Genomic DNA, 24,543 nt, shown 5'->3' with positions numbered 1-24,543 from the left:
GATGTTCTCTGGGGAGCAGTACTGGGGTAGGCCTTGTTTAATATCTTTATGAATGATCTGGACAGGTGGATTGACTGCACACTCAGTAAGTTTGCAGACAACAACAAGCTGGGAGGAAGTGTTACTTTGACTGAGGGTAGGAAGGCCCAACAGAGGGATCTGGATAGGCTGGATATCTGTGCTGAGGCCAATCATGTGAGGTTAAGCTGTGTCTATAGAAGTGTGTACTACTACAGTTATATTAGTGTAGATGAAATGGTTATATTCCTTTTGAGTTTGCACAGTTGTAGCAGGAGAGAGGTGAATTGTACCTTTGACAATAGAGGTATGTTGATACAAGGTATCAGGGAACTAAACAATTATTTCAGCGTTTGGTTCTTTAATTAAATATTGGATGTAGAAGGAAGTCAACAATGTATTTTTACAGGATTTATATATAAGAAAAATACACTATTTACTGTGTCCCATCAAAACAGCAATAGAAGTGAGCAAAGATTTTATTAATTGCTTTTAAAAATACATTTAAAATTATAATGATGTCTTTTTTTTCTGAGGAAAAGACTACTGTGAAATCATATAAGTGTATGAATCTCCTTCAGTTTAATTGCTCATTTATTTATAGTCCAGTCAAATCGTGCTATATTGAAGTTCAGCCTTGTTTCTTCATCAGCAGTTTTGCTAATGTTTGCTATAACTCTCTGATATTTCAAATTGTTGTTGTGATACAGCCTTTGTTTCTAAATAAGTAACCTGAAAGTAGAGGGGAAAGAGCCCAGAAGAATTGCTCCAGTATCCGGAATAACAAAAGTGAGCTTCTTTTGCAGTCCAACATCTTCCTTACAACTCACTTGAGACTGCACTGTACAGCAACCATTTGTTTTGTGAAGATCTTCCTTGGCTAATAGGAGACCTTCAGCAAGTTGATCACAGTAACTAGGAATGCTATTTTGCTGTTTTAAGTTTGACTCCAATTTTTGACTGAACTTTATTTATTGCTGAGTGTCTTCACTGTGAGACATACAATCCCAGCCTCCTTGCTGCTTCTGAAATTCTGGGTGCTTTCTTATTAGGAAAAGGATAAAAGTCTAACTTGTGGCAAGCTGGCATGTGTTTTGTAGAGGAAATATGGTGATGCATCCAAACTGCTGAAGTGTCTGACTTCAGAGCAGGCTTTTGGCAAGTTCCTGAGATGGTGCTGCCATTTTCTTTGCTGAAACTGCTCAACGTACTTGAACTGAGCACGGATAGTTCACTCTCTTCTTCTAATTCCTTATGTTGCAATGTTCCGTTTTCCTTTGAAATCAGTCTCTGATTGTCAAAACTGCACGGTTCATTACTGCAGTGGGAAAGATCACAGGGAGCTTTCTTACAAGGAGTTAGTGCCAGGCGGTGAATTCCCAGGTGAGTACGCCAGGGTGAGCTGTCATGTGCAGTGCCATTGCTGGTCACCTCCAGCCTGACCTTCCTGACAGGGACACGTTCCGTAAATGACTTTGAATTTCTAACTTTTTTATTAATTAAAACAATGTTGACCATTGATTCTGGGAGAACTGATTCATGCTCACCTGCAAAAGAAACACATGTATGCACTTTATTATTGTGGCAGAAACTAAGGGCCTACTTCAGCCGAAGAACTTTAACAGATGAATGGTGTCTGTACTCATTCCATCTGTGACCAAGAGCAGTTCAAACTGTTTTGATGCCAGATTACAGTGTAGAAGTATTCCTCACTCAGTTTTGCAGTTTGGAGATATAAATGTTCCCACAGTGTCAGTTAAATGATAATGGAAATTTATCAAGTCAATATTGATCTAAGTGCTACTCTAAGACTCATTAACAACAAAGATCGAGGATTGACTTTCAGTAATTAACTGCTTGTAAGCAAAAATTCTTAAGGTGAACAGGGGCCTGCTTAATGTGTTGATTGGTACTGTGATTTGGGAGACACAAATGTTGGAGCTGATGCTGTTTGAAGCTTGTATTCACAACCAAAAAATATTTTGCATTTCTTTCCTCTTTTTCCTACCACAGTATCATTAACACATAGGCTTGTATTTATTACTTACTTATTTTTTTCCCATCTCTGTGGCTTAATTTCTAATGCAGTATGAAAGTTACTGCTGGAAATGCATGGGATATTAGAAATAGAAATGCCAATGCCACTTTAATTAGATGTAGCAGCTATTACATTACTGAACACGACTGGCCTTCTGTGCCTTGAAAATGAATAGAATCTAAACCATTGTTCTAAAGTTAAACAAACAGTGCTGTTGACATATTAAGCACTAATTAAATGCACTTTAGTTACTTTAAAGATAGCTTAGAGTAGAGGTTGTGCATATTGCTGACCTTATTAATAGGTTTGAGTTAAAGGAACTGATTTTTCAGTATGAATTATGAAGTGTATCGATGTGAAAAAGAATAGGCACAGAAAGCTGGTTTTGAAACATGAAATCTGAATAGCCACTTAAAGAAATTCTAACCTTGAATTTGAAATGAAACTAATTGGAATAGGACGTTACCATAAAAAAAGAAGCAAACACAAAAATCCTCATTAACAGTGTTTCATGTCATTTCTATGAGAAACGACCTGAAGATGTCAGATGCAGCTGATTTACTGGCAGTAAATGAATCTGTACAGCGGTTCTTCAGTTAAGGAGAGGCTTTTGCTGCTGTCTTTGGCTCCCACTACTAAAGCAACAACACCTATATAGTATCATGGAAATTTCTCTGCCCCTCAGTTGGCCACTGAAGGTTGATCTGATAAGAGCTGGGAAGTAACAGTCATGTGCATCTTCTGCTCTTGTGCGGTGCTATCAGGAGAGAGGAGACAAAAGTGCACACTAAGCTTAGAGCATGTGTCTGTGCGTATGTCTATACAGTGAGATACTACAAGAATTTCCTAGTGTGAAGCCATTCTTAGAGATGAGAACACAAAGTTTTGTATCATGAAACAGTGAATATCAAAGTTATGGCCAGACTTATGGTCAGACTTTTTCTAGGAAATAAAGCTCTGCTTGCGTTTCTGCAGGAAGCCCATTTGCAGTATGGAGGTCTGCAGAACAGCACAGTATAGCACCAGGATACACAGGAGGGTTTATTCTTCACATGTGAGAGAAAAGGCAAGAGAAAGGAGGAACTGAGAAACTCAGGGGTTCAGCTTTGCATATTCTTGTAGATATCATTGCACTTTTAGATGAACTCGTGTTGATAGGCAACATCAAGTTTTATCTTGAATCATCTGAACTGGTCATCAGAAGAATTACGGTCTGGTTTGAGCTGATCAGAGAGTTCAATGTAATGCATCAGTCCAAGTCAAATAGTCTGAACTGGTTTTCAGTTCAGGTTTGCTTTGATTCCTTGGCTACAGATGGACGCACAAAGTTGAGCAATGAGCTGTAATAGAAACATTGGAGCCCTGAGCTGTGCTCTGTTGAGGTAGTGCACATTCAGCACACCCTGGACTTCTGAAGAAAGCTTGATTAAGATCTTTGGTCTTTTAGAAAAACCAGATCTTTTGAATTGCACAGGGTAGCCTTGCAGTAAGGTTGTCTACCATTTGGCCTTTTTCATATGCTGTCATCATAGATTCTGAATTAACAGAAGTTGATCTTGGAAATCTTGGAAGAGATTTCTGCAGTCAGAGGTCCAATGTTTACTCCATTGTTACTGTGTGCTCTGAGTGCTGTTTTAATTCCTAAAGTAAATACTGCTTTTCATCTTCTTAGCCAATGAATAATGAATACACTATTGTATTATCCCCCACCTGGAGATTTCCAAATCTTGTCACACTTTTTCTCAAAGAATGAGGAACTGGCAGAAACATGAATGTGGCTGTGTGTATTGGGGACAAACAAGAGACAAGTGATTTTAAGGTGACTTATTAGTTACTACCTCACCAGTCAAAAACCTAGAGAACTTAAAGAGTCTGAAGTTCTGTTTAAAGGTTCAAAATTCCATGGCTCTGGCAAACAAGGCAGATAATGAGATGCAGAACTGAAAGTCCTTATGGAATCTTGTAGTTACCATTTCAACTGCAGTGCTGTAAACCTGCAATGCTCAAAACCACTGTGGCATCATGGAAGGAAAGATGGCCTATCTGCAGGAAGAAATTCAAGGTTTTACTAGTTAGAAGAAAGACTTTTTGCAGGGATTTTTGGGACCATGAAGGCATGAAGGCATCCTTCTACCATGAAATCTCATGTCTATGATCTCGGAGGTTTGTGTGCATGTGTAATCTTACTGTTGTCATTACCCTTCAGCAACAATTTTACCCTCTGAGTATCATAGCAGTACAAAGAAATGGTTACTGTCAGTACAAAAAAACAATGTACACATGGAGTACTTTGTGGTACAAGCTGGAATTTCTGGATATCTCAGGCTTGCAACTTAAGGAATGTAGGGCAGTATACTGTCTCATTATAATGGTGTTTATTGCATCCTGACATCCTCTTGGAAACTGATGCACGTAACAGCTTCAAAGTGCTGAGCTACGTAATAGGTTTTTCCAACTTCCAAACCACAGGCATGTTTAAGTTTAACTTCAATGACGCTGAGAACTCAGCTGCTTCTCACAGCCAAATTAACCTCTTCAACAAAAGGTGATTGAAGGTAGAAATTCATTGCCATAGGTTCTGCATTTTTGTTAATATTTTGGGCTATGTGAATGTATATGAAAACATGTATGTGAACTTTTTGCCCCATTAACTTTTCAAATTCTCAGAACTGTGAGGTCCTACTTTGTCTTTTCTTTAATCTTCAATTAGTGTCCTGGCCAAAAAGAGAGAAAAAAAAAAATCTCTAATTATGTGTATTACATCTGAAGTTTCATCTGAATTTCATTGGAATACAGACCTCTGCTTCCTTTCTTTAACTGGTTCATATTGTTGCTTTGCCTTCAAGCCAGTTGTCTTTTCATACCTGGTAAAATAAGCTTGTGCATTCACATCCCTTTCTTCCTTAAACAGGTTTTTTGTTTTGTTTTGTTTTGTTTTGTTTTTTTTTTTTGCTTGTTTGTTTAACATTAGAATTTCTAGCCATTTGGATGAAATTATATTGAGGAAGTTTAATAATTAGTTGTTTTTTCTATTGTTTCAGTGATGCTCCTAGTCAGATACAGTCAAAATACAGAACTGCTGAAAAATGCAAAGGAAAATGTAAAGAACGAGATAGCCTAAGTTCTCTATTTGTTCAGCTAAATACTAACACCAGAGATGAATTATACATTTTGCATATTGGTATTGCATTCAAAGACAATTTCATTAATTGATTTAATATTCTCAGTATCCCCTTAACTTAGAAAATAACTAAAAGTATGTCAATGCAATATCACAAGCAGTGGTTTAACTGAAAACTTCAAAGCAGTTGAATGTTTGTTTGATAAAAGCTGTCTGGCATAGCAGGAAGATGATTGATACACTATCACTTCTTCTGTTTTCCAAGCACTGTGCAATGAAAATGCTTTCAAAAAGGGACCAAGATTATATCTTTGTTACCTACTGTTACATAGTAGAAGTTATTTTCTAAGCAAACGCCCAACTTTTGCCTGGTATTTGGTATTGCCTCCTATAGTTTTGTAGGATGCATTTATTTACATAGATAAGGAAGAGAAAAAGAGACAGGATACCCAGGACTGATTGTTCTAATAGAAGAATTCGACAAAGTACATCTCACAAATAGGTTGATGATAGATGTGAGGTATGTGGCTCCCGTACGAATAAACACCAACGTTAAGAATTTTACTTTCCTAACTTAAAACCTGCAAGACCTTTAATCAAACGCATTTATCTAGTTCAAATTGATGTTTTCTGCTGTGAATCTGACTGACAGAGCCATAAGACTGCCTGTCAGCGAAATGAATATAAAACCTGAACTGACAGAAAATAGACACTTCATACCTCTCTTGAAGCTGAGCATTAAAAGAACAAAGAAAGAAGTTATTCAGTATTAAAATTTCTACATCTACATTTACATTGTTTCCTATGAATCTAAGCATACCTGTTTTAAATACAATAATGTGTGATTGCAGCTTTTGCTTCTGTTTTATGTGGTCATACTGCTCCTCAAGTAAGCTCACATCCATCTTGGTTGGCTGCTTATGACGATCTGAATCTTGTAGCTCTGAGGTATGAGTCACTGTAAAAATACCAGTCGTGTATTTGTAAGCCTTTACCATCTGTTCCCACAAGGAAGAAAAAGTCGTGCAGAAGCAGGACATTTCCTTCATTGTGTTGGCAAAAAAAGCACATCAAAATATCTGAAATCTTCCTAAATGATGAAATAATTCTCTTTTCTAAGTTGGGTAACTTCTTTCAGAAGTATCTGTTCTGAAGCTGTGGATTTCAAGCAGCTTGTTCTCCTGCAGCACACCTTGAGCTCCTGCTTACAGATTTCATGGTGATAGCAGGATTTATGATTGGATTTCATGTTGACTTAAGGTTGTGAACACAGGAGGCTTTGCCAAAAAAAACACTGAAATTCAAAACCTCATTGAACACGGTCAGGTGCCCAAAGGGCTGGATAATACTGGTTTATGTCGCAAGGCTTACTTTTAAAGGCATGCTGTCATGGTGACCTGACCAAGACAGTAATTCCATCTGGGAAATCTTCAGGTTCCTTTTCATGTATTCTCTGTCCTTTCCTCCCCATTCTCCTTCCTTAACTTTCATCCAGTGTCATTCTTGTTGCAGCATCTTGGGCAGTAGGATGAGGACTCGACTGACAGCCTTCATAACCTTGCTAAATATATTCCTGGGTGCAAAGTCAAAACATAGCTTTATATAACAGCGAGGGAAAGATTAAACAAAAAAAGTACACATCTTTTTCTTCTATGAGTTGAAGTATGAGAGTGTCTGAATGATAAGCTGCAAATCTCTGTCCCTGAAATAGGTTCTTTTGATGCAAGGATCCAAGAGAGTCACATAGGAGAAGCACTGTTAAGCCACAGTGTCATCTGCTAGGTTCCTTGCAGAGAGAAGCACTGTACAGAAACAGTGTGAAAGGGCAGTGTGTGGAAGGAATGCCTGCATGCTGTATTTTCCCATTTACTTAGAGATATTATGCTCTCATTTGCATTCTAAATGATTTACTGAATCAGGTTCAAAACATGCAGATCTTAGGAATCTGGAAGCTGTGTGTACACGGGCAACAAAAGTCTTGCTACGGAGTAACTTGCATATGGTTCTGGCAAGGCTCAATTGACTCACATGTGTAAATCCGCTTTAATTCACTTATTCACTTAATTGCTTTTGCCTTCCTTTTATGCACGTGTCTTGCAAATCACGTTCCCCAGCTCAGCTGCCCTATCAGAAAGAAAAGTGAGCACAACAGGTTACCAGACACTACTTGTCAAGTCAGCTTCTCCCCCATGAGTCCTGAAAAAGCATGTGTTGTGTTAAGAGTTGTTCTGATGTACTATGGATTTGGAGTATCTGCTTTGATATTCAGCTTTCAGCAGTGACAAGCACTAGTGCTCTGCAGAAGGCTGCCTTGTTTTTTTGGTGTCCTGAGTTGCTGGTACACAGAGTCCTCTGTTGGACCTTCAGGCAGTGGGTTTCTGCATTGGGGCAGGAGATTTAATTAATCTCATTGCAGTTTGAGCTGGTATTCAATACAAACATTATTAATGGCCATAAAAGTTCTCCAATCTTCTTAAAATTCCAGTCACACTGTGTGGCTCTCTGACCTCCTGAGGAACTGACTTGTACACCCTGAGCGTGTGTTGCAGACAGAATTACCGTGATACCATCCTTTAATGTGGATGTACACTCTGTCTTAAAAGATGTCCACCTGTTTTCTCCTTAGAAGGGCATTGAAAGTAGGAGTTTTTATCAGGAAGTATTATGATTTTTGATCACTCATACTGTAGCAACGCCTCAGGCTCATGGAAAGCCATCACGCTCAGTTACACGTGCTCTATACAAGGCAGCCTCTTTCCAGGCAGTTGCTTGGGTAAATAACAAAAACAGAATCAAGGGAAAGAGCTGCCCAGTGAAATGGAGTGAGTGCAGGTGGTACAGCAGGGCAGGTGAGCCAGGAACAGGATTAGCTTTTGTGTTGCTCAGCCCATCCCTTACACTGTGTGGTTTGTTTCCTTTACAGGGAATGGCTGTGAGCATGGCATCCTGATTCTGCCTTAGGAGGAGTGTGTTTGTGTGTACACATGCATTTGTCAGTGCTTACTTTGCTTGCTGTCAAGGTGTGTATATACTCATACATGCATGTGGTTTGTGAAAAAGTCACAGCCAGGATATGATTCATAAAACGAGGTGCAGTTCTAACATCCAGGGGATCACAGAGAAAATGGGGCTGTGGTTTTGATGTATAGTGAGCTGATGCAACTAATTCTTGTTACGTCACTGACATAAGCTTGCAAATTGCTTACCTGCGGCTTCTGTTCTTAAACTGCAGTGAAACACCTTCCTTTGTACTCCAGCCTGTTTAGGTAAAAGGAAAATAAAATATTTGTCTTTGGTGCACACAAAATGGAAATGACGACTTGTGTTTAAGTCAGTCATCATTCACTCTTTAAATGGAGGTGCCGGGGTCTGCAGGCTGCTGTGTGCTTTATGCAGCAGGTGGCACTATTGGAGTGGTGTGACTGTAGGCTCACCTTAGTCCTAAAACATCAGAGGCCTAAATGTACTTCATGTGTTTCTGAGGAATATAAGCAGCCAAGCTGCCTTTTTAGCATTGCTACATGCATTTCTTAACATCACCGTAGGTTCTGATAATTTATTGCCACAATTAAACTTCTGGGAAATAAATAAATAAATAAATAATAGCCTTGTCTTGAATTGAACAAACTCTCAAACATCTATGAGTGATTTTAACTTCATTATCCACCAAAGGCTGAAGTGCTGTGTTTTCTCTTAAGTCTGTTCACCCATCACACAATGGAAACAGTTTTTCATTGCCTTAAGGCAAAATACATCTGTGAGTATCTTACAGTCTGAAAGCGATGGTTTTCAGAACTTCAGGTTGATACTTACTGCCCTTGACCTTGGTTGCAAAATGTCATTTAATAAGATGCAACTATTTTTATCACATACCAATTAATTTGTGAGTAGTAAATTACCTTTTATTCTAAAATATATTTGAAGGATCTTGTAGGAATCACTGTTGATTTAAAGATAATTAAAAAGTGCTCATAATAGTTAACTATGACTGAATGCAATTCCTGCAGCACTGGGTTTTATGGCACACCTGAGGCTGGAGGTAAATATGGTTGTTCACATTGCTCAAGTGGAGAATTACATGCACGTGGACTGCACTGTTTGTGAGGGGTGCAAAGACAGAATACAGATATCTAGATTTAACTAGCACTGAGAAGGAAAATAAAAGTGCCTATGATTACGAGGGTGGATAGCGATAGGACGAGGGGGAATGGTTTTAAACTGAGATAGGGGAGGTTTAGGTTAGATATTAGGAGCACGTTTTTCACCCAGAGGTTGGTGACGCACTGGAGCAGGTTGCCCAAGGAGGTTGTGGATGCCCCATCCTTAAAGGCATTCAAGGCCAGGCTGGATGTGGCTCTGGGCAGCCTGGTGTGGTGGTTGGCAAACCTGCACATAGCAGGGGGTTGAAACCAGATGAGCATTGTGGTTCTTTTCAACCCAGGCCAAGGCTGAAAGGATTCGATGACATTCCCCTTTCTGTAGCTTTCTATAGACAAATATGTATTGCTTACACAGTCTTGAATTGTTGGGAACTATTAGATTGTTAGAAAATTTAGTAACAAATAAGAAACATGGAAACGGGGTGGCTGCACTTATTGGCGCTCCAGACAATACTAGCAGAATCAATAGTAATTATTTACTTTTTAATGAGTTGTTTGATAAGAGCCCGTATCTTTCTGTTGTACAAAGCACAGCTTTCAAGTATACAACAGTTAGGGACTGGTTAAGTAGTCAGAGCACAGCACTCTCTAATGATGCAAGATAATTTTATGGTGTTCTCTGCACATCCACAATAGTGGCATGAAGAAGACCACGCTGCAAGTTTTCAGAATGATCTTGAGATGTTTCTTATCTCTTGACCTTTTGCTTCTCATGTCTGCCTTTGCATGTGTTGAAAACTTGGTGCTATGCAATTCCGTTGCAGAATCACTGTGGGCTTCGGTTTTTGGTTTCTTTTTGTGGGTGATAAAGGCAGTCAGGCCAAAATAAATGGATTCATAGAATCATTTGAGTTGAAAGAGACCTTTAAAGGTTATCTGGTCCAACTCCCCTGCAAAGAACAAGGACTCCTACAGCTCAATCAAGTGAACCAGAGCCTGGCTCAGTTGGATTCATCTACATTAATTTAAACTGTGAGGGTTTAAATGCAGCAGATGTCCTGTATGTGGGGTACTTTTTTTTCTGCCTGGTATAAGCAGCATTTAAAAACCTCTGTTCTTCTGTCTTCACTCTATTGGTACTGAAGATTAATTAACTTTCCTTTGGAATGTTAACTGCTATGGAAAGTAATTTTAAATGCCAAGCTTTGCTCTGCTAGTTGTCCTTACTCTGTTGGTTGTCTGCATGAGTAGAACTGGAATCTCTCTCTCTGAACAGCCAGTATCCAAAACTTAGGGTCAGGATTTGCTGTTCATTTAACCCTGACATCTTTCCTTCCTGTTTCTCTTTCTTCTTAGTTATGGAGTTTCTTAAATCAGCAAGGCAAACAACATGGTTAGTTTTAGTCTTTGAGGTACCCAAGGTCAGGCTGGATGGGGCTCTGAGCACCTGATAGAGCTGTGGGCATTCCTGTTCATTGCAGGAGAAATCGGACCAGATGGTCTTTAAGCATCCCTTCCAACTCAAACGATTCTATCATTCTATGATATTAACATTATAAAACCAACCTTGAGAAGAGGAAGCGATGGAAGTGAATTGCCTTCACAGATTGGCCTTGAGAGGACTTTGGAAAATCACTGAAGTTTCCTTGATTCTTGGATGTCTTAAACTCCAGTTACTGATAAGCAGAGCTCATATTCGTGGTATTGCTCTGTAAGTATATTTTCTATACAAGCCGTTTCTCAGTGTGTTTCCTGTCCACTGAGTTACAATGGCTCCAGCTCGGTGAGCGACAGCCACTTACTTTTATTTGTTCTCACAACGGACAAAAAACACTCGCATGAAGGAACTAAAGGAGATGTTCCAATTTCGAATGAGGTCTAAAAAACTACATGGATTTGATTTATTCTTGACTGTAAAATAATTTTTCATTCTTGCTGGATAGTGCTAAAAGTGCAAGACTCGGCTCTTCTGTTTTTCCACGTAAGGCATTGTTTGAGTAGGAATTAATTTACCCTTGATTGTTTTTAATCAATAAAATGTACTTATCTGTAAGTGGAGTGTGATAAGAATCAGATACAGCGCGAAAGAACTAGTTAATCTGTTGTTAATGAAAAGTTTTATCAGGATGACAACATCTTGCTTTTGGGCTTTAGGACACAAACCACTTCAGTATTCCTCTTGAAGGAAATCTGCCAGGTGGGTAAGATTTAATAAGCCTTGCAAATGACTGTGGTTAAGATAGACCAAAGAGTGCTACCACTATCATGGAGTGAATGTGGACTTGGAATCTGTACAGAGGAGGAAAGTGTCCTTAATTTGCTATTCAAAAACATCCTTCACTTCCATGCAGAGATCTCATGAGGAGTTTGTTCTGCACTTCGTAATCACTAATAACCTAATTGAAGTCAATGTAATGACATCTGTAATACTAGAATACGTAAAACCAGAAGCAATTCCACAGTGCCTGATTCAGTGCTTACTGAAGTCAACAGGTTTCAATAGATTTCTATTGAAATTAGTAGAAATGAAACTGGATGATTTTAAGTACATGATTTAGTACTGAAAGTATAACCAACAGACTGGGCAGCTGAGCCATCATTTAAATTCTTTGCGTGTACCCATTGTGCCTGTGCTTTCATAGTCTTTGATGCGAAACCCTGTGCCAGTTCTTCATGAGGGTTGGCTTCTTAATGGGCCTTAATTAGTTAATACAGTCCAACACCTGTGACTTTGAGTATACACATGCCAAGAACTAAATCTTCCAATAAGACTGTGGAATAATTTCTACACCTAAATACGATATGCCTTCAGTCCCAACATAACAACTGTGGTTTGGTCTTCCTGAAGTGGAACTCATGAGGGGCTTCTGCTGGATAAACTTTGTCTTTATAAACTTTTTAACTTATAAATTATAAACTTTTGCCCCTTCACAGTGCAATCAGTAAAAATACTGGATAACGACAGTCTTAATACATTACTTTTAAACAATAAGTCTTTATTCTTGCAGAGTGAAAGACGAGGTTCTCTGCAAGGTTTGGAGGTATGAACAAACACAATTGTTACCATGAAGTGCAAAAGTAACTTTCCCTTCACGGAGAGGAAAACAGTTTAGATGTTACAGTGTCATCTCATTACAAAGAACAGCAACTTTGTATTTTAATTTATGGTCCTGTGGTATTTTGAGTTATCAGCGCTTGGTTGAACATTGCTGAAAACAGTGATAACAGAATACCAGCAGTGCTAAGTAGGAAAAAGGATGACCTTTAGAGAATTATTGTTGCTCAGGTATCCAAAAGGCGGCTCTAGTGCTCACACCGAGGTTATTTTTCTTAAGGTGGTATATTACATTGCACAGAGCTTAGCACTGTAAACATTCTCCCTCTTAATTAGCAGCATTGCATATGGCTGTCAAACTAGCTGGCAAGCGGGCAGAAGTTTATCTGACCCAACTTAGTTCACTTTGATATTTCTGAGGCTAATTAAAGACCCACAAGATTTCTTATGGGAAAAAGCACAGTTGTGCCACCAAGTCTAAGAGTGCCAGGTCTAACATGGGCTGTCTTGGTTGTAGAGGTATCAGCTGTGTACATGCACTACGTGCAGTGCTGCCTTGTTTGTGCTGTGCCAACCTCTGCTGATGTACAAATATGAAGTACTTGTTTTGGATGGAGAATATTTGGCTGTCCAGCTACTCAAGCATGTAGAGGCCCAAAATCTGCTGGAAGCAAAAGGATGGATAGGATTGAAACTGCTTGTGGACTTCTTCTAAGAAGGCGAGAATATTTTCACCTACCATTTAATTATGTAACCCACATACATCAGGACTGTGCTACAGTCAGTGTGGTAATGTTAATTAGTATCAAGCAAAGGTCTGGTCTCCCTGTTCCCTCATTTGTTGGCACCTCTCAGATGACAGGATAGTACTGAAGCACAGTACTTAGGTTGGGAGGGAAATCAATATCATTAGTTAGCTTAATAGTTAAAATTTAGCTAGAGGCCTAGTGAAACATAGTAGTATTGCTCCTTTGTCATACCAGGTCTGTGCAAAACTGGTTGATAGGAAACAGGGAAGAAGCCCACTTTTCCCTTTACTGTAGTATATGTGCCTCAAGCTGTTAATGTGTGATGGAGACATTTAATCCACACTCTCTGGAAATTTTGGACTCGTCAGTACAAAGACATCAGCTGTACATGCACGTGAATTCACTGATAATTGAACAGCTCTCATCCTTGTTTGCTTTCAAGAAACAACTTTAGAGGTTACAGCAGTGACCGCAGTCTGACCACAGGACAATCTCATTGCTGAAGGATAGAACTGATTCTCACAGGATTGCTTTATGTATTTATTAACTACTGTTTCCTTTTTTTCAGAACTAACAACTTTTAAAGGTTGTACAGCTGCCTCTTTCCAAAGCAATTTATCATTCCTATGGTTTTCTTTAGGTCTGACTTCAATTTTATTTTACATTCTTCTTCTTTCTTATATTCTTCAGCTGTACATTGAAAACGGCAGCATTTCAAGCCTTCCAATTCCATACCTGTTCCTTATTTATAGGAAACATGCAGCAAGGTCCACCCAACACGAGCTCCTCGTGGACAGGGGAATCCCAGCAGCACCAAACCACTGCAATGCTCTGATTTAAAGAAGCGTTACTACAAGCCGGGTGACCATACGACACGCCTTCACTTTCAGATGGATCGGCGCTTCAGCTTTCTTCATCTGGACCTTTCCTGACTGCAGATTCACAGAACCCGACGCTGCTCACCCAGCCGCTGCTGAGCACTTATTAACTCGGGATCACCTTTAAGCCGTCGCTGCGCATTACGCGGAACCTCACCCACCATCAGCCCCACGGAGCTCCGTTCCGGGGGAAGGCCGAGCTTGAGGCCGCCCCTTCCCTGCCCGGTGGGGCTCGACATGGCCGCTCCCTGCTTCTTAGGATGGGATTTCAGCACGCAGCAGGTACCGCGGCTGCTTTCCCCCATCCCTTTTCTCCTTCCTTATGCGGTTCCTCTTCCTGCGGGCTGTGCCGGCTGCCAGTGCTATAATAAGGAGCCGTGCCGTGCCGTGCCGTGCCGTGCCAGCCGCCACGCCGCGCTGCTCCCCGGGGAGCTCCGCGCTTCCTCTTCCCAGGTCGGGAGCACCGCCTCTCGGTGGCAGCTGTAGAGCACGGGCTGCTGTGTATCCGCCCAGCATTCCGCATCCCTCCACCTGCCAGCATAAACACATGCTTGGACCACTTCTTCTAGCGATGTGCTGCTGCTGTTCGTCTAAAGCTGCACATCCGAACCGGGCTGCTCTCCTCAAGCCGGCTCCTGGAAGGAACTCTTTCCCAGCAGGGTGCCCGGAGGCTTTAGAGATCTCCAAGGAGACCCCTACAGCCCCTCTGGCATCTGGGCTCTGTGATAGTGCTCAGGGGAACCTCCTGTGCTCCGATTTGTGCCCACTTGCCTCTTGTCCTTTGGCCCAGGTGGTCAAATCAGCGTTGGCTGAACCGTGCACCTTAATGCCCAGGGTGAAACTTTGGAGTTGTCAGCATAGACTGTTGTCAACCATTCTGCAATGAGAAACGTGTCCCTTGCTGCATATTAGCCCAAATTTGTTTAACCAGCAGGTGTACAAGCAATCACTTCATTATAGCTGTGCTGAAAAGACATGTGCAGGTTACTCATATCAAGCTGGCTGAATATTTTTTAAGGGAGTACATAGCCAGCAGAAAGCCGATTAAGCTGTAGTTGGTCAGAGTCATGTTTAACCAGCACAGTGTACCAACTTGGTAATGAGTTGTGGAAGAACATAAACGAGGCCCTATGTTAGTATGGCTAAAAGTTATATAACCCACCCCCAGAATGTGGTGGCTTTGTTACTTGATTATGACTCTTTGAGATGATTTGATCTTTGTAGGATTTTTCAGTCTGTTCAAAGCAGTGTTCTTTCCTTCATTAAAATGTACGCCAGATGTGAGCTACATCCTTCCTTTTTATTTGAGGCTGTTAATGCTTTTCTTCATTACTAGCTGGACTTGAGAAAAGCTAGATTGGGAATGTCTGCAGTACCTCCTAGCCAGTGCTTGTAGCAAAGCTCAGCCTGATGGTCTTGAGATTGGCATGTTGTTATCCATAGGCTGCAGAATCTAAGCATGCTGCTGTGTAATGTCTTCTGAACTTTGGCAGATGGAGTTCAGCTTACTCCCTGTTCAGGGGTGAGAGAAGATCCTCAAGGTGTTCTAAAGGTATACAAAGTTCTTGGGTAAGATCACAGAACAGTCTGGGTTAGAAAGGACTTCAAGGATCGTGAAGCTCCAACTCTCCCACCACAGGCAGGGCCATCAACCTCCACATTTAATACTAAACCAGGCTGTCCAGAGCCCCATCCAACCTGGCCTTAAACACCTCATGAGATGGGGCATCCGCAGCCTCTCTGGGCAGCCTGTTTAACCTAAGATCCTGAATTCCTTGAGCACATTGGTTACTGTGGTACAGGCTGGGATGGTGTAACTCATTTACTGTTTTGTTCTTCCTTTTTGCATATTATTCTAGTGTAATTAAAGAGAAAGTGCAAGGGAAAACACAAGCAAATATACATAATTCTGGATAACTGACATGCTGTAAATTCACATGGTGGCTTGTTTCATGTAAAACTGTGGTCATACTTGTAGTCTTCTGTACAGACTGGGGTGAACTTCTTTCCCTATTCCTCTATGAGAATTGAGTGACCATAAATGAATTATCAGTGCTACATAATTATGTTGCTGGATGGTTTTTGTTAACATCCTGTTCTATTTCTTCTAGCTGAAAGTCATTGCTATTGATGAACGTCTGAGAGTCATTTATGAGGATAATGTTAATTTTGATAAAGACCTTCCAGAATTTAAGTAAGTTTTTTCTGTGTTTTACTTGGATGATCTCATTTAGAACTTTAAGTACTGAGATGGATCTGTTGCCCACTTTGCTCTCATTGATATGTGTGAAGGCATGAAAGTAGTTCATGCTGTGTTTGTGTTTCATACCTCACAAGGGGAGTTTGTGCTCTTACCTTGTACATTAGTATGGCAAGAACTCCTAAGAGGCGAAAGAGGAAGTAAAAAGGCCCTCTCAACCTAAGGTGTTGTTACATGTAAACTAACCAATGTATGTTTTTTTCTTTTGGGACTTCGAACTTTCTCATGTGGCTGTTTCTTTTTGAGACACAGAAGTAAGCACCATCTTTGTGTCAGGATGGAATGCTGTGTTAACAGCAAATAAATTGCACGAGAGGAACTTGTAAAAGGCTTTTGAAGACAGATTCAGTGGCTCCAAATGGCACATTAGAATGTATTGACTCTGATTCATAGATGAGAATTTACTAATTCCATCCAGTATGATCACAAGTGTCAGGTACATTTGCTTACAGCAAAAAATGGAATTTCATCTTCTAGATTTAAGTCACTAATGGTGACGGTTAAGAAGCTTAGAGATAACTATGACTTGCGTGGAACCAGTGAGCAGTGTCAGCACTAGAGTCTGTCACAGAACTAGAGTCCTTCCTTGCAATTTATTTTCTTTACCATGGGGTATCTCTCTATTGCTGTTTCCTGAGAGCTGGCCTTTTTCAGGTTCCAAACTGATCTTTCCTCCTAACAAAACAAACAAACCCGAATCAATATTACAAGCTCTCTTTGGTCATTAATAAACTTGAAAAACTTTGCTTGATGGGGAAAAATGTACTGAATTGATTAAGAAAATACCATTTTTATGTAGAACTCAAGGAGGAGTCCATGTTCACAGCGATCGACTGACAGTCACTTCTCCTGTGCTAATGTGGATCAAGGTATGGACAAGCTACTATGTCAGCATTCTGGAAATATTTGTAGTATATGGTTCAGCTTCTTCCTTTTATGTTATAGGAAGCTTTCTCTAGCTTTACTGTGGTTTTGCAGAATCTAAGTTACTCGCACTGTCTTTTTTTGAATGAACTTTGCTAAGTAATTCATGTCTTAAATGGCATGTGGTTGAAGAGCAGTTTATTTAGTAATTCCCAGTCATCTTGACCGGCATTTATTTTGAAATACAGATAACATTGTCTGCTTTTTTAAAAGCAGTTTCTGCAACTCTTGCTCTCACATGGTGCTACTGTGATTTGAATAGTTAAAGACATTTAAAAGGTCACCGAATCCCCAGTTGGTGATCCACAGTACTTCTATCTGATAACACATGAAGGTTTGGTAAATTGGCTGCAGGTGGTCTGTAGAACCATAATAAAGCGTTTATTTATTCAGTTAGTATATGATAATAATATATGGCTTCTTGAGTAGTTTTGGAGCATTATAGTCGTCCATCTATCAAGAAAGTCTGAGAAAGGCAGATCTAAATTAGACTAAATAAAAACAAATAAAAATGTACTTTCAAGAGATGCTGGAGTTGGTGGTATTGAGGCTGATTTTTAGCATCTTGTAGGATAACTTGTAGGTTGCACACCATCAAAAATGTTATGGATTTCCAAAAGTAAGAACAGAAAAAGTTAATCACCTTTTATATCTGTCTGTCTTAATAATTGCTTTTGAATGAATTGGGATTTCTTGAATCTTTTATTTAGATTTCAAAGAATGATTCTTTGTGATTCATCTTGTGTAAAGATTTATTTTTTCCTCTTTGTGATTCAACTTTTCTTTTACAGACTCTTAGTAAATTAATTTATGGGACTTCTTGAGAAGTCCGTAGTCATTAGCTAATTTTTTGTTACATGCCAATGAACTCTTGCAAGTGATGACGTGAGTTTACTCTTTAATCCCAGAGACTGTGAGGATGCATATTTTGGTATCCTGTTACAGTCATTCCTTATTCTCTTTGTTCTTATAGGCTCTGGATATGATTTTGGAAAAGATGAAGTCTTCGGGATTTAACTTCTCTCAAGTCAGAGCTTTGTCTGGTGCTGGCCAGGTTAGTGCATAATGAGATAAATCACTCTTTCCATATACTCTATTGAAGGCATACCATCTAGTCATACATTCCTTTTTAATAGTTATATTATGGAAGATCTTAAAGACACCAAGTAATATCAAAGTTTCCATATAAGCAGCCATTAAAAAACACGTGTTACTCAAGGGAGGCTAAAACCTGAAGCATACAAAGCAATCAATAGAAGGTAATGGGAATGGAGGATAAGACCTTACAGTGCAATTGTTTAGGTCAGTTTAGTGCATAAATAGCTGGCTTCTTATTGTTGAAATTCTTTATGTATGCAGATCTGAAGTGACTGGGATAACTTTGAATTTGAGCATATCTAGGTGCTAGTAGAAACAGGGTAGAAAAACAGTGATTAGCTGAGGTTGCTGAAGGAATAGTAAAGTTTTGTTGAATATGGTTTTTTTATTAGAACAGAGATTTGCCTTTGATGCAATAAAGACAAAAATTCTGTCTTGGCCATGATTTGTACTGCTATTTTTAATGTATTTATTTTTTTCAGATTCATTAAACCCATCCTGATAATTAGTTAATTTGCTTGTCTTCTAATACTCTAATAGTGAAACAAGGATGCTTTGAGGCCTTCCACAGTCTTTAAAATCGTATTCAAAGTGAGGACACCACCAAAGTCATAGCTAATTCTGGCACATGAGGGCTGGGTTATTCATTAAATAGATCTGGGGCTAATTAATCTAAATTGTTGCTTTGATCTCCATTCATTGTTTGCTGGAACAAATTGTCTGAAAATAATAATCTGCATCAAGGCTTTATTAGGAATTCCTTGGCGAAATAGAAGTTAGTGGCTGGAAGGTAAGCTCAGATCTCTCAAGTGGAAGTAGGAATTGGTTTTCCAAGCTGCCAGTATTCCCTTTGCTTTGTTTTTTTCTTCAGCTTAAAGCCATTCTATGGTTTTATAACTTGGGGTCGCTACATTCAAATTCTTTCAGGTAGAATAGATTTTACTTAACTGCCACATTCCAACTCATGTTGTCTGTCTTCCTTTTCTATTAAGAGTCTTGTCTCTGTATTGCCAAACGGATAGCAGAGGTGTACCAGTCTGCCAGTTTTGGTCATGGTAACAGCTTCTGCTAAAAGCTGCTGTAGTTTAAGGTCATATTTGTCTCAATTCCCATGTTTTCTGGTTTGCTCAGTCTCAAATAGACCTTTAATATGAGTAACATGATTTGAGAAGGTATGTTTATTTTAACTCATAGTTTGGAGAGAGTTCTCTGTCCCTAAGAGCTTCAAATTCAGAGCAAGCTGCAAAGTTCATATCCTGGGAGGCTATCTCCAACTTGTATTTTTGCACTTCTTACAGCAACATGGAAGTGTATACTGGAAGAAAGGAAGCAACCAAATCTTAAAGAATATGTCACCCAAGCTGCCTTTACATCAGTCACTGAAGGTAACACTCAAGGAAGAGCTTTGAAAGGAGAACTATGTTGCCCTTTTCCTGGTCTTTACGTGTTGCTTTTTTTTTTTTTCCCCCTGGAAGGATTTACTCTGGTTGCACTCCCCTGCAGCATAAACTGAAGTGTACAGGTTATTTTTTCAGCTCCAGGGCTCCTGACATTTCCTGTTCTCTTGAGTGAAACTATATACTGTTTTAAAAGCTTATAGGTGTCAGTAAGCGTCCCGGAATCTTTTTTTGTCAGAGTTACAGCCTGTTTGTTCTTTAAACATAACATTTTTGTAAACAACCTGTAAATACTGTATGTTTTTTAATCTGTGTAAAACGGAATCAGGCCCAGCAATACCAGGCATGAGAGGGTAGGGCTTGTGTTAGGCAAATGTTCTTCACTTAGGGCAGCGGGCACAACCCTGAGCTGCCAGAGCTCAAGGAGCCTTTGGACATCACTCTCAGACATAGGGTTTAGATTTTGCTTCTTCTGTGGGGAGCTGGGAGGTGGACTTGATGACCCACGAGGATTTCTTTCAACTTGAGATATTCTGTGAATCTCAGATCAGAAACGACGGTTGTACATTGAAAGAGAGGCATTTAAGTAAGCTGTTCTAGTAAATGATTAATTTTGGAGATACCTCAGTTATGCAGAAATCTTGGAAAGGAAATTAAAATGCTATCTGGTGATGTACTAGGCCTCACTTGTGTTGCTTAACCATTATGCCAATCACTGAAGAGAAATCTGTTAGAAGAGCTCTGGAAAGATCTGTTGAGAGAGCTGTCAAAGTGAGTCTAAGTTGTATAAAACATCCTGGGGCTTTGGCCACCAAAGGAATGTATTGAAGCATTGCCACAACACATTCAGCTGCAGGATATGTGTAACATTTGGGTTAGGTGTTCCACTGCTGGCCATCATATTGTCCAATACTATTTTCCTGTAGTTACTAAGAGGACATCAGAGATCTGATCTGTGAGCTGACACCTGTCTGCTGTATCGTTATTGTTTCTGTAGGGACTTAGAGATCAGATGTTATTCTTAAAGAATATTGTTTGTTCCAGGCTTGTTTTGCTGTCAGTAACAGCCCCATATGGATGGATTCTAGCACATCATTGCAGTGCAGTGCTCTGGAGAATGCTGTGGGAGGAGCACAGCAATTAGCAAACCTTACTGGTTCTCGAGCCTATGAGGTAAGAAGCAATAACAATAAAAGTCCTCAGCAGAGTCTTGTGACAAAAACAATTCTGTCACATCGCAGCAGATAATGATCAGCCGTTAATTGTAAAAGAGGCAGTTTTATTCAGTGTTTCTGAAGAAACTCCAACAGTATTATGCTTTGCTCATGAAGAAAGATGTAGAAATCCTATTCTGTGAAAATTCTCCAGTAAAATTAAGCCAAACACTGGAAGTTTTACTTCAAGAAGCAGCGCAGGAGTAAGCTGGATTAAGCTGTTGCTCATGGCCAGTGGCCCCCAGATGTGATGTTTGGTATCCATACTTATAGTCACAGGGCCCAGCTCTCTTTGGGAGCTCCTGTACAGCCAGGTTTCCATTGGGATCCCAATTCAGTTTGTGTTACAGACTTACTTGGGGTTAATGACTCAGCGTTTTGGGATCAGTGCTCTAGGATGCTTCTGCAATTTAGGTTGGCCTTTTGATGTTCCCTGAAGGCTAACAAGCAGCTCTTAGCATAAGAAAAGTGAGCTTCAGAAGTTTGGAACCCTTTCAGGGGGTACTCTGTCACTTATATTTCCAGCACTGTCCTGTCTTATAACCATGACAAGGAATTACAGAGTTGGAGTAGGGCTGCCGTGCAGGCCTCTTGGCACCTGTCTGCTCTAACTGTTCAATAAAATAAGGCTCTAACCTCCCAAATTGCTCATTCTGGTTTTGAATCATGCAAGCTTTATAGCCAGTACTTGAAATCAGGCTTTATATACTACTAACAGTTCATTTTTAACTTACTAAAGGTTAGGGTTTTGGAAGGTCAGTGTTAGGAGATTTTTTTTTTTTATTTGGTATAATATATGAAGGAAAAATAATTCTTCTCACAACCGTTAAAGAAGCAACATCAGTACAAGATATTGAGTATGAAACTTCCTGACTGCTCCCATTTACCTTCCTCACAGAGAGGTGCATAGGTTGGATAGCCTAAACCTTTTTAAGAAGGTGAAGGCAGCATTTGAATAGTATTAGTTCCCGGGCATGTAGTAAGAGTGATTCAGTCCACTGAACTGTCATTTCTGAAATGTAAGTTATGAGTAGTAATGTTTTTTTCTCAGTTTTTTTTAAAGGTGAGCAAAATTCTCATAATGAGGCTATGTGTTATAGCCTGTTTAGTGCAGATTGCCTGCTGTGCGCTGACTTTCATCATGCATCAGACAAATTAAATATCCAAAGTGCAATGTACTGAACTCATTACACAGAGTTAATGATTATTGTCTCCATTTGAGTTTTGTGTTTCTAAGCATTTGCATTTCTTTCTCAGCGTTTTACAGGAAACCAGATAGCAAAGATTTACAACCAGAATCCTGAGGTCTACGCACAAACTGAGGTTGGCTCAACTTCAATGTACTTATTGGAAATCACAGTTGATAATCTTTTTAAGTGGAGTTTTGTGAAAGTATTTTTACTTTTGTGTTTGCTTTAAGAAAAAATTCTGTGTTTTTTTTCTACTTTTTGTTAATCATTAGATAAAAATCAGGCATCAATTCTAGAACACTGGTGTAGCTCAGTGGTCTCCATTGGATGCTAGCCTTTGTGGAGTAAGTTTCAAAACAGGCTTTCATTTGGGTGGCAGTAAACTGGTACATACAACAGATCAAATGAGAGTGGTTAACTAAGAACAAGAATGGAGTTTTGATAGTGAGAACTGTCTGTATGCATACAGAAATGTGGTTGTTCCACCATACAAAGCTGGCATCCATGCAGACGTGCGTAGGAAACAACTGCAATCAATTCTAGGTGTCTTTTTTTTTTCCATAAACTTTTCCCTTGCAGAGCTACTTTGGTTGTTATTACAAATGAATCACATGGTTTAGTTTCCCTTCATTTAGAAATCTACATATAATTCCATTACATGACTGTAAGCTTAAGAGTAAGTTTAGAGAAAGATGTGTGGGGCAGGGTGGGGGTGGGGGGTAGTGAGTCCCTGGGAACTGAGAACTGCTCAGTCTAAGCTAAGACTGAGGGCTGGTGGCACTAATGCCACCTTTTTGCCAATAAAGGATGTGCAAGAAGCTGTGTTCTAGCACAAGTATCCCTGTATTGGAGTTGCTCTTGGAAACTCACATGAAACACTTAGCAGCGGCTTGGTAGTTTCAGTCGCATGTGGAAGGTGGATACCTTCCTCCTTTAGGTCAGCTTGATAAACTGGCTGATTCACAGTTTAATTTCATCCTTTTCCTTCCATTTCAGGCAGCTTGTGCCCATTGGGGCACCGCAGAAGGTAGGCCTTTGTTATCTAAGCACAATGTGATATATTCTTGGGGAGAGATGCATGAAGAGCAAGTGCATCATTAAGTTTCCTGGCCATTATAACTACCTTTTTGAGCTCTGGCTGTAGTACATCTCTGAATGCCACGTGAAGCAGTGGTTTCATGGTCATTAATAACAAAACCCTGTCACTGCTGGCTCATTCCACCAGTAGCGATTTGATTCTGATTAGCTGTTGGGTGACAATTATAACTCTTTTGAATTAGAGAGCACAATAAAGAATTTGTCAGTTTTTATGCCAGCTTCTGGGGGCAGATGATACTTGATCCTGCAGAAAACTCAGCAGTAGCTGATTAACTTAGTAATTTCTCTAGCAGACTTGAAATGGAGGTGAGATCATATTGCCTCAGTGCTTTGTGTTATGTGACCAGGGCATTTTAGAGCTGGTGCTAGAAGCCCTGCAGCATCTAATGCGTTGTTGGAACGTAACTTGAGGGAGAGCAGGAGATACAGGTTTAGTTCAGATTACAAACTCCTGGAAGCAAATCTAGGAAGCTCTGTCATTTCCACTGTCAGAGGGATGGTAAGAGTTTGGATGGAGGTGCTGTCAGAGCCTTGCCTTGTACACCTACACTCCAGGTTGGCCAGTGTGTGTGGCTGTTTCCCCGGTCATCCAGACATCACTGTTTTTTTCTTGTGAGTGTTTTTCCTTGAAGTGAGATCCTGGAATATACTGCAATTGTGAATTAATTCACGATAACATCGAGTACCCTAATATTCTAGGTGCATTTTGCATGTTTCAGAATGTAAAACTATTAACAGTGTTTATCATAGGGTTACCTTTAAACTGATTTCTGCCATGTTGCTTCAGCAGGAATATAGAACTGCGTATAGAAGTGTACTTATATGTGTATTCTGCCTAACATCAAATATCCATTAACATTTGCTGCTTCCAATTACATAAGTTATTTTCTTTCTTTGAAGTTGGTACTGATGAGAATCACTATCTCGCATTATTTTTTTTTCTTTCAGAGGATCTCTTTAGTTAGCAGTTTCGCAGCTTCCCTTTTCCTAGGAGCTTATGCACCCATTGATTACAGTGATGGTAAGTATGTATGGGGTTTTCTGGTAGTGACAATTTAGCAAGGAAATGTCTTCTCTGTTCCCATTTATATAAAAGTGGGATGAGGTCTCTACCATTTCTTTTCAGTCTTTAAACTTTAATGACAAGTGTATTAGTTTATAAGCTAAGTTACTCATAGAGCTTGTAAGGGTTGGAAGGAACCTCTAGAGATCATCAAATCCTGCTAAAGCAGATTCCCTGCAGGTCATGCTGGTAGGCATCCCAGCAGGTCTTGAATATCTCCAGAGTAGGAGATTCTACAACTTCTCTGGGCATCCTGTTCCAGTGCTCTGTCACTATGACATTAAAGAAATTCTTCTTTGCATTCATGGGTCACGGGATGGCTTGGGATGGAAGGGACCTC

General features: G+C 39.8%; 2 protein-coding genes across 5 annotated transcripts in view; one reads left to right on the top strand and one right to left on the bottom strand.

Annotated features, from left to right (window-relative positions):
• Positions 1 to 479: 479 nt before the first annotated feature.
• C2H9orf152 (chromosome 2 C9orf152 homolog) lies at positions 480 to 13,902 on the bottom strand. 2 transcript variants are annotated; one of them, XM_032442954.1, is made up of 6 exons: positions 13,817 to 13,902; positions 8,384 to 8,435; positions 7,206 to 7,301; positions 6,549 to 6,750; positions 5,998 to 6,135; positions 480 to 1,565 (listed from the first exon to the last, which is right to left on the bottom strand). In XM_032442954.1, coding segments are annotated over exons 4-6 (699 nt in total). In that variant the 5' UTR covers positions 6,550 to 6,750; positions 7,206 to 7,301; positions 8,384 to 8,435; positions 13,817 to 13,902; the 3' UTR covers positions 480 to 1,005. The 2 variants fall into 2 exon arrangements, with proteins under 2 accessions (XP_032298845.1, XP_015708372.2); XM_015852886.2 differs by lacking the exons at positions 6,549 to 6,750; positions 7,206 to 7,301; positions 8,384 to 8,435; positions 13,817 to 13,902 and having other exon boundaries at positions 5,998 to 6,501.
• A 232-nt stretch (positions 13,903 to 14,134) lies between these two features.
• XYLB (xylulokinase) overlaps positions 14,135 to 24,543 on the top strand; it is an 86,861-nt gene continuing 76,452 nt past the window's right edge. For all 3 annotated transcript variants that reach the window (XM_032442953.1, XM_015852885.2, XM_032442952.1), the window contains exons 1-8: positions 14,135 to 14,241; positions 16,071 to 16,153; positions 17,019 to 17,088; positions 18,117 to 18,197; positions 19,540 to 19,626; positions 20,683 to 20,811; positions 22,110 to 22,175; positions 24,089 to 24,161. In XM_032442953.1, the coding sequence (XP_032298844.1) occupies positions 14,197 to 14,241; positions 16,071 to 16,153; positions 17,019 to 17,088; positions 18,117 to 18,197; positions 19,540 to 19,626; positions 20,683 to 20,811; positions 22,110 to 22,175; positions 24,089 to 24,161 (634 nt within the window). In that variant the 5' untranslated portion in view covers positions 14,135 to 14,196. The remainder of the gene's footprint in view (positions 14,242 to 16,070; positions 16,154 to 17,018; positions 17,089 to 18,116; positions 18,198 to 19,539; positions 19,627 to 20,682; positions 20,812 to 22,109; positions 22,176 to 24,088; positions 24,162 to 24,543) is intronic.

Source organism: Coturnix japonica, chromosome 2 (genome assembly GCF_001577835.2).
Source record: "Coturnix japonica isolate 7356 chromosome 2, Coturnix japonica 2.1, whole genome shotgun sequence".
In the NCBI taxonomy this organism is placed as follows: domain Eukaryota; kingdom Metazoa; phylum Chordata; class Aves; order Galliformes; family Phasianidae; genus Coturnix; species Coturnix japonica.
This window is presented reverse-complemented; position numbering and strand designations above follow the sequence as displayed.

Excerpts from the sequence above, each read along its gene's own strand:
- C2H9orf152 (XM_015852886.2), bottom strand. The coding sequence starts at position 6,226 with ATGAAGGAAATGTCCTGCTTCTGCACGACTTTTTCTTCCTTGTGGGAA. Across the intron at positions 1,566-5,997 it reads CATTATTGTATTTAAAACAG|GTGAGCATGAATCAGTTCTC; the intron begins GTATGCTTAGAT and ends TTTCTTTTGCAG.